The 10,228-nt window shown below is 42.0% G+C and overlaps 1 protein-coding gene across 1 annotated transcript in view; it reads left to right on the forward strand.

Annotated features, from left to right (window-relative positions):
* Window positions 1–9,900, forward strand: part of LOC137359683 (NACHT, LRR and PYD domains-containing protein 3-like) — a 75,859-nt gene extending 65,959 nt beyond the window's left edge. The window contains 8 exon segments of the mRNA XM_068025463.1: window positions 547–633; window positions 814–977; window positions 980–1,008; window positions 1,058–1,188; window positions 1,337–1,507; window positions 1,720–1,890; window positions 9,486–9,653; window positions 9,813–9,900. Coding sequence (XP_067881564.1) covers window positions 547–633; window positions 814–977; window positions 980–1,008; window positions 1,058–1,188; window positions 1,337–1,507; window positions 1,720–1,890; window positions 9,486–9,653; window positions 9,813–9,900 — 1,009 coding nt within the window.
* Window positions 9,901–10,228: the final 328 nt, after the last annotated feature.

The following is a 10,228-nucleotide window of genomic DNA, read 5'->3' on the forward strand; positions in this document are numbered from 1 at the left end:
CTCTCAGCTGGAATGACTGAAGACAGAGACATTTCCTGCTGGTGTGGGAATGTGGGACAGTCTCACTATTCACAAACTCCCACATCCTACAGTCCCAACATGTAGCCTGCCCTGTCATCTCTAGTCTTTTATCATTAATTTGCTTATTGATAATCTGAATAAATGTAACTAAAACTTTTAAAACAATTCATAATAAATATATTAATTAATTGATTTATCTAATTAATTTAATAAAGTAATAGATTTATTTCCCCAAGCAATACTTTATTCAAATACTGTCACTTAGAGAGACAAAAACACACTGTAATACTCACCAACCAATCACCTACCTTCTGTCCTGTTACTTCCCTCTTTGATGTTTATTGACAGCTCCTGAATATATGAGGAGTTCTAAAGTGTGAGATTCATTATCAGTGACAGGAAACTCTGGTTGTTAATTTCCTCAAGTCTTTTTCAGTGTTTCCTGTAACATTCAACAGAAAGTGAATTGTATCAGGTCCGGGTTTGATTCAGTTTGTTTCTCACTCTCTGTCTCCCTGTGTTTAGACTGGGTTATCTTTATCTGGGAGATTCAGGAGTGAAACTACTGTCTGCGGCTTTGAGGAACCCAGACTGTAAAATACAGAAACTGGGGTAAGTCCCAGACTGTGTGTGATTGTGTTTATAATAACTGGGTTTCTGACACTGTATATTATTATTATCAGAAATAGTATTATTGCTAGACACTGCACATTATTAGTATCAGTAGTGGTGTTACCAGTAAATACAACAGATTTACTCTGATTCCTATTATTTCTCCATCTTTGATCCCAGGTTGGAAGAAAACAATTTCACAGATTCTTGTATCAAAGATCTCTCCTCTGCTCTCAATAAAAACCGGTCACTGACGGTTCTGAACCTGAATTATAATCAACTGGGAGATTCAGGAGTGAAACTACTGTCTGAGGCTCTGAGGAACCCAGACTGTAAAATACAGAAACTGGAGTAAGTGCTAATTGTATATTAATTGTGTTTAATTGTATGCAGATGGTGGGTATTAACTGGGGTTTCACTTGAGCACATATTAAGAGACAGTACAAGCCAGTCACTGACGGTTCTGAACCCGAGTTATAATAATCTGGGTAATTCAGGAGTGCAGCTACTGCCACTGGCTTTGAGAAACCCAGACTATGGAATGTAAGAACTGGAGTAAGAACCAGACTGTATAAGATTGTACATGTAGTAACTGGATGTCTGACAGTGTACATCATTATAATTAATATCAGTAATAGGGTTATTAGTAAACACTGGGGATTTACTCTGATTCCTGTTATTTTTCTCTCGCCTTAATTTCCAGGCTGCGTAATGCCGGTCTCACTGACTCTTGTTCCGAGGATCTCGCTTCCGCTCCCAGTATAAACCGATTACTGACTGTTCTGAACCTGGGTATGAATAAACTGGGAGATTCAGGGGTGAAACTACTGTCTGTAGCTTTAAGAAGCTCAGATTGTAAAATACAGGAACTGTGGTAAGTACATATTGTATATTAATTGTGTTTAATTGTGTGCAGTTGGTGGGCATGAACATGGACTATAAAATAGAGACACTGGAGTAAGTACCAGACTGTGAGAGATTGTGTCTATAATAACTGGAGTCTAACACTGGACATTATTATTAGTATCAGTAATGGTGTTCTTAATAAACACTGGAACTTACTGTGATTCCTCCCTCTGACCCCAGGCTTAATAATAACGCAATCACAGCTTCTTGGATTGAAGATCTCTCCTCTGCTCTTAGTATAAACCAATCACTGACGCTTCTGAACCTGAGTGGTAATAAACTGGGAGATTCAGGAGTGAAACTACTGTCTGCAGCTCTGAGGAACCCAGACTGTAAAATACAGAAACTGGGGTAAGTGCTAATTGTGTTTAATTGTGTGCAGGTAGTGGGTATTAACTGGGCTTTCACTTGAGCACATATAAAGAGGTACTTATTGAAACTATGGTGTGGTTGAGTGAGGAGGTGTATGCTTGAAGTGCTTAACTCTGTAAATAAATGTAAGATTGAGTAAAGATTAACTCAAGTATTATTCTTTCCAGAGCAGAATATGGCAACAGAGAATGGTTGCCTCAAGGTGAAGGTCGAAGGTTATGAAAAAAAGGCTGCATTTGCTGACAATGCATCTACTGGGAGGCGCAGTACGGGCACATGTGCAAATGCAGCCTCATAGACAGAAACGTCACTGTCTGTGACATCTCAGGCAGCTACCAGTGATTAAAAATGGTGCTGCTCAATTTAATACGAAAAAAACAATTGAACCCAAACTCCCTCACCCTTCAATGGCTGTGATCACCGCCTTCACCCACCCCCCCCCCAACAATACACCACTCCCTCCCATAATCGCTGCTTCTCTTCCCCAATCCCTCCGACACCCACCTTCCCGCCACTCCTGACTGCTCAGAACTCCAACCCACAAGTCTATCCCGCACCCATCTGCTCGCTGTTCCCTCCTGTTGCTCGCTCCCCGCCTTGCCACCCAGAGAAGTGGTGGGGGCTGGGGGTGGGGGACAGCAGCGAGTGAGGCGCCAGTGGTGAGGCAGGAGGTGAGTGGCTGGATGGAACAGCAGAAGAGGCTGGGGAAAGTTGAGGGAGCGAGCGAGGTGGGATGGAGCGGTGAAAAGTCGGGATCAGTGAGCAGGCGGGCGCAGGAGATGACAGAGGCAGAGAGCGGGGACGAGAAGCGTCGACTGAGGCGCCGATCGCGGGAGGGAGCAGGATACTGTTGGAGGAATGGAGATGGCCATTGCAGCCATTGAGGGGTGAAGAAACACTCGGACATTATTATGTCTGACGTCATTACGTGGTGACGTTGACGTGCGCGTGCACGGACCCGTCCTGGCAAGCTGGCAAATGTTCAGACGCAGTGAAGAGGTCAGCGATTGCTCTGCGCATGCTCTGCATTGTCAGGAGATATTCTGAACAAACAAAAGACAATAAAACTCCAATCCTAGCAGCAATGTTCAGAAATGGCTGAAAGCAAGTGTAAATTGTTGGGCTTTGATTACCCTCCGATGTTCTCGGAATCTGAACCATATGACCAGGTGAGGTGAAAGTGATTGCCCTTGATATTGAGGCAGCATTTGACCGAGTGGGACATCAAGGGGCCCGAGTCAAATTGAAGTTAGTGGGAATCAGGGGGAAAACCCTCCACTGGTTGGTGTTATGACCGAGGATGGAGGAGCGCACTGTCTTTCTCTAGTTCCACTTCTCCACAGGTCACAACATATATTTAAGTGTTTTACCCAGTTACCGATACAGCTAATTACATACTTCATCTATTTTAGTTTCTGAATAAAAATTTGCCAACCAAGCTTCTTTAACAATCAACAAAATTATTAATTTATTATGAAACAAGACTCATTTAATAAAGATGCAAAGGTTATTAACACACAGGTTGAAATATGAAAGTATAAATATATTCCCTTCGAAATAACCCAACACACAATCACGCACCAGTTCAACTACACAAAAAAAAGCAAAAAATATACTTTGGCCAAGTACTTGTTAATTCTTGGAGAAAAAGGATAAGATATGGAATATTCCAGTTTGTCTGGATACATGTAGACGGGTGTCACTGGTCACATACAGTTGTCACTGGGATCTTTTCAGAAGCAGTTCATTCAGGAGATGTGAAGAGAAAGTCTTGCAGAAACTTCTCAGGAGAAATGCTGCATCAGTTTCTCCAGTTCTCACACTGGATTCTCAGAGTTCTCAAAGAGGTGGAACAGGATGAACTGGTGACCTCTCTCTCTTAGCAGGCTGACACCCCAACTGTCCATTCAAACAGTTCAAAATGAAACCAACTCCTGACCACCATAAATCTAGACATGTGACTTCTCTGTAAACAACTCCAATAGTTAGTAATGCTCCTGCTATTTACTTATCTTATGACATGTGAATTCCAGTAAGTGTTTTTTAAACAAAGTCCCAAGTGTCCTTCCAGTGACCCTTTAAAACAAAAGTCCAGCATCTCCTTAGGTATTTCTGCAGTCTTTTGAACACGAGTCCACAAAAATAATTCAAACATGGAAGCATGTTCATAAAATTGGAGTCACACCTAGCAAAAAGGAAGATGGTTGTGGTTGTTGTAGGTCAATAATGACAGTCCCAGGACATCACTGCAGGAGTTCCTTAGGTTAGTGTCCTAGGCTCAAACATTTTCATCTGCTTCATCAATGACCCTCTCTTCATCATAAAGGCAGAAGTGAGGATGATTGGTAATGATTGTACAATGTACAGTGCCACAAGAACACTAGAAATTAGAGCAGGAGTAGACCATACGGCCCATTGAGCCTTCTTCACCATTCAGTACGATCATGGTTGATCTTAGGCTTCAACTTCACTTTCTCGCCCACTTGCCATATCCCTTGATTCCTTGAGAGACCAAAAAACTATCTAACCCAGCCTTAAATGTATTCAACGATGAAGCATCCACAACCGTCTGGGGTAGAGAATTCTAAAGACTCTCAACCCTTTGAGTAAAGTAACTTTTCCTCATCTTAGTCCTAATGGATTGGCGCCTAATCCTGAGACTGTGCCCTGTGTTTTTGATTCCCCGACTAGTGGAAACAATCTCTGTGTCTCTTCTATCCAGTCCCTTCAGAATCTTGTATGTTTCCATGAGATCGCCTCTCATTCTTCGAAACTCCAGAGAATATAGGCCCAATTTACTCAGCCTCTCATCATAGGGCAACCCCCTCATCCTAGGGACCTATCTAGTGAACCTTTGCATACCGCTTCCAATGCAAGTATATCCTTTCTTAAATGTGGAGACCAAAACTGTAAACAGTACTCCAGATGTGGTCTCACCAAAACCCTATCCAATTTTAGCAAGACTTCTGTCCCGTTGCAATAAAGGCCAATATGACATTTGCTTTCTTAATTGCTTGCGGTACCTGCGTGCTAACTTTCTGTATTCAAGCACACCCAAGTCTCTCTAAACATCAACACTTACAAGTCTCACACCTTTTAAAAATACTCTGATTATCTATTCTTAATACCAAAGTGAAGAACATTATTCTCCATCTACCATCCCTACATTATACTCCATCTACCATTCTCAACTCCTCAGATACTGAAGCAGTCCATATCCCCATGAGGCAAGACCTGGACAACATCCAAGCTTGGGCTGATAAGTGCCAAGTAACATTCATGTCAAACATGTGCCAGTCAAAGACTACCTCCAACAAGAGAGAATCTAACCATCTCCCCTTGACATTCAACGGCATTAACATCGCTGGTCACCCACTATCAACATCCTGAGAGTTACTGTTGACAAGAAACTGAACTGGAGCAGCTGTATAAATACTGTGTCTACAAGAGCAGGTCAGAGGCTGGAAATTCGACAGCGAGTAGTCCACCTTCTGACTCCCCAAAGCCTGTCCACCATCTACAAGGCATAAGTCAAGAGTGTGATGGAATACTCTCTGCTTGCTTGGATTAGTGTGGCCCCAACAACACTCAGGAAGCCAGCACCATCCAGGATAAATCAGCCCACTTGATCGACACCCCATTCGCCACCTTAAACATTTACTCCCTCCACCAGGGAAGGACAGTGGCAGCAGAGTGTACCAGATACAAGATGCACTACAGCAACTCACCATGCCTCCTTCAACAGCACCTTCCAAACCCACGACCTCTTCCACCTAGAAGGGCAAGGGCAGCAGACCCGTGGGAACACCACCATCTGCAAGTTCCCCTCCAAGCCACACACCATCCTGACTTGGGAATATATCACCGTTCCTTCACTGTTGCTAGATCGACATCCTGGAATTCCCTCTCTAACAGCATTTTGGATGTGCCTACACCAGAGAGACTGCAGAGGTTCAAGAAGGCAGCTCACCACCACCTTCCCAAGGACAATTAGGGATGGGCAACAAATACTGGTCTTTCCAGTAACGCCCACATCCCACAAAACAAATAAGTATAAAAAATGTCCAGTGAAAGAATGAAGTGGAGATGTGGACATGGGTTGTGTCCCAATGAGAAAGGAAACAAGGTATGGCCTTGGCGTTGCTTCAGACCAGAGGTAAAATGAGAAGTAAAATGCTTTGTGAGCTGCCTCCCCGTCAGTTAAAAACTGATGATGGTTTGGATCTTCTATTAGAGTTCTTGGATGAAATGTACAAGTAAGGTGATCTATTAAATACCTTTGAGGCATGGTCAGAGTTTGATACGTTTTGGAAAACAGATGTTTATTCAAAGGAAGAATATATCATGTACTTTAACAAATTGTATAAACGATTGACAAAATTCACGTTAGAGATCCCTGGTTCAGTGCTAGCAGTTAAATTGCTGGATTGTGCCAAAGTGTAGCATAGGGGCATACTCCTGGTTCTAACTGGTCTTCAGTTCTCAGAGAGAGAGATTCCCTGTTTGATCAGATGTTTGCTCTCTTGAAAAGATTCCTGGGGCTTTGGTGGAGCAAATGGGACATTCGGCAGTAACACAAAGAATAGAAGACACAATAATTTCCAGATTTTGAAATGGACCAGATACTGGATACAGGTGTAAGTACAATGGAATGTTTATGGACAGTCAGAATGAGGATGAAAGCACCTTTAGCAGATCTGGCTATTGTAACAAACACAAAATTGGAACAGCAATAATAGGCGACTGAATCCCAGCAAAGGTAAAGGGACAGTTAATAGGTGCATCAGGTGTGGCTCCAACTACCATTATGTGATGAACTGCACAAAGCGTAAAGGCAGAGTCCTCGAAATGACACATGGGACAGAGGAGTCTGAGGCAGAAGATGAAGACTTTGATGAATCTGAACTATTTGTACAGGTCACAGGAGTTTGAATCCAAAACTGAATATGTTCTTCACAGACTTGTTTAACTATGTCGTTTTCATAGTAATTGCACTTCAACGGTATGTGGAACAGATTGGTTAAAATATTATCTAGATTCACTAAGCAGTGAGGATTGATGCAATGTGAAAGAATACAAAAGTACTACTTGTTTCAGGTTTAGTGATGACGAGCATTGAAGTCACTAAAGAGTGTCATAATTCCATATAAAATAGCTGGAGTAAACCATGTTATCAGTACTGATGTCTCTATTGAGATATCTATGTGGTTGAGTAAACCTTCTATCAAAGAGGCACAAATGAAACCTGACATGGAGTGTGATAAGGCAGTTACTTTTGGAAAGTCAGTGGATCTGCACTTTACCCAATCAGGACATTATTGTGTCCCCTTAACAAAACCTGTTGTTTCTTATCAGAGTGTTAGACAAGTATTAATGGCATCAGTTGAGAAGAATCAGAGAGTAGGAAAGCATATTGACTTGAAGTAATATAGACTATTTGCTCACCCTGCTTGTCAGAGGTTAAAAACCCTGCTAAAAGATACAGGTACAGTTGAAGAGTGTATAAGGCTAAAAGAAGAGATTAGTCAAGTGTGAAATATGTAAAAAGTATTGGAGGATGCTGCCACGTCCTATTGTAAACCTTCCATTGGTACGTGGTTTTAACGAGGTTGTTGCGTGGATCAAAGACAGAAATATTTTCATTCTACATTTTATAGACCTGACCACCAGACTTAGTGTTTCTGCAATAAAACAGAGTAAGGACAAAAGGGTGATTATAGATAAAATCATGGAGAAATGGATAGGGATCAGACTTGGGGCACGAGCAAAGTTTCTAATTGATCGTGGAGGGAATTTGCCAATGATGAGTTCAATGACATGTTTGAAAACATGAACATTCTGGTCATGAATACAGCAGCTGAAAGTCTTTTCAGTAATGGACTCTGTGACAGGAATGATGTGGTGATTGATGAAATGCTGCATAAAATCTTAGCTGATCAACCAGACTGCAAGTTGACAACCGGCCGAGCATTGATGGTTCATACAAAGAATTCACTCCAGATGGTTGGAGGGTTTAGTCCCTGTCAATTGGTCTCTAGGAAAAATCTCAAATTACCTCCTGAACTGTGTGATAGTCCTCCTGCTCCAGAATGTACAACAATTAGTTCAATTTTGTTCAGCACATTTGAATATTTTACATGCGTGAAAATGGTCTTTCATCAATTCTGAGATCTTGATGAAAATTCAGAGAGCTCTGAGGCATCATATAAGACCATCTGAGATAGAATTTAATTCAGCAGATTTGGTCTATTATAAAAGAGAGGGTCATAGGGAATGGAAAGGCCTGGGTAAAGTAATAGGCCATGATGATAAAACAGTCCTTATCAAACATATCAAACTGTTCAGGTTCATTCCTCACGATTAATCAGGATTAATTATATCTTGGACTCTGAGCAGCCGATAGAGTGAACAAGGCACCTTGTAACTCAAATGTTCGTGTGTTTTGTGATGAGAGTCCTGAGGCCCAGTAAAACAGTAGATCAAGGGCTGGTTAGTGGTACTGTGAGTGATCATGACACACAGGACAGAGCTATCACATCCAAAGACCAATTGCTCAGAAACTTGAGTGACACATATTCCAGAGGGGTCATGTTAATGCAGGAATATGACAATTGTGGGTTGTGCAGGAAAAGCTACTGGCAAATTTAAATATTGTTTAATGTACAGGATGATGGTCAAGAAGTGAGGTCTGTGGACTGGTAGAATGGGATGAAAGAGTGGAGGGTATGAAAGCACAGTGCACGTTCTGATAGTGGATCTGGAGGTGATTCTTGCATCAGAAAAAAAATCAGGTACTGGAGGAAGAGCCTCGATAGTGTAAGAGGGAGATCTCACAGTAATCATCCCAACAGATATAAAAGTGCAAGTAGAGGCTGTAACTTGAATAGATTACACAATGAAATTAAAGACACAGAACAGTCTCTGAACAGAACGAGAAGCAGAAGTCCTCATGATTGTCAAGTTTTAGTGACTGCCAATAAACTTGAGGACAAACTATTAAGAGAAGCAAAACAAAGGGAATTAGATAGTTGGAGACAGTTGGAGTTTACTCTGTGATACCAGATCAGGGGCAAGGAGCCTTGTCACATAGGTGGATTTGTACTGAAAAGATCCTTTCAGATGGGACTGATAAGGCTAAAGCCAGGCTGGTTGCTAGGGGTTTTGAAGAGTGACTGGATGATACAGATGTTGGAGTGGGCTCTCCCACAGCTGGAAAAGTAATCTTGAAAATCTTTTTATCTCTTTTGGTCACATATTCATGGGAGTGGAGATCAATTGACCTGAAAGCTGCATTTCTGCAGGGCGATACCTTTCAGAGAGGTGTGTTTCTGAAACTTCGCAAAGAGATCGCAGATGCAGAAGGAAAATTATGGAAACTGAACAAATGCATGTATGGCCTGATTGATACTTCCAGTGTGTGGTATTTTACAGTGAGATCTGTTTTGCTGAAAGTAGGCTGTGTTCAACTAAAAGCAGATCCCACAGTGAACATTATTATTAGTATCAGTGATAGTGTTATTAATGAACCCTGGAGATTTACACTGATTCCTGTTATTTCTTTCTCTGATCCCCAGTCTACACCGTATCGGTCTCACAGATTCTTGTGCCGAGGATCTTGCCTATGCTCTCAGTACAAACCAGTCACTGATGGAGCTGGATCTGAGATCAAATTCCGTCACAGACCGATCTGTGCCCGCTCTCCGCCACCTCATACTGACTTGCAGGAGTCTGGAGCTGATCGAGTGAGTGTTTGTGTTAATGTTTAATCTAATAAATAAAATATAAAGTCTTATCAGTAATATCTGGCTGTAATTATTATTGAAATATTAATCCCAGTCTCCCTGTTATTTACACTATTGTTCAATCTGTTTATTTCCTGTTGAATCTTTAATCTGTTTCAGGTTGAGGCAGAATCAATTCAGTTCAACCGGAAAGAATCAGCTGAAGTTGCTGCAGGATACAAGACCCAGACTGAATGTGATTCTGTGAACATTTCAATTTGTTAACATCACTGGTCTCTCTCTATAAACATTTTTGGCCAATTTTTTGTCCTTCCCCTTTAATTGGCCGCGCTCCAGGTTTAAATCCTATTGGCTGTTTCACTGTTTCTAGCTCGAGCTGAGCGAGTGTCATCTCCCATTGTGACATCAGAGGCCCAGCAACAGGGTCACGTGACTCAGCCGCCCGGCCCCACAGCGCTGCTTCTGCAGGATATCTGGGACTGAATGTTCCCCAATGGGGCACTGGGGAAATGTACAGACAGGAAGGGTCCGGCGTGGGGCTCAGTCTGGGCTGCATTGGGACACTGGTAATTACA

This window comes from Heterodontus francisci, unplaced genomic scaffold, assembly GCF_036365525.1.
Source record: "Heterodontus francisci isolate sHetFra1 unplaced genomic scaffold, sHetFra1.hap1 HAP1_SCAFFOLD_121, whole genome shotgun sequence".
Classification (NCBI taxonomy): domain Eukaryota; kingdom Metazoa; phylum Chordata; class Chondrichthyes; order Heterodontiformes; family Heterodontidae; genus Heterodontus; species Heterodontus francisci.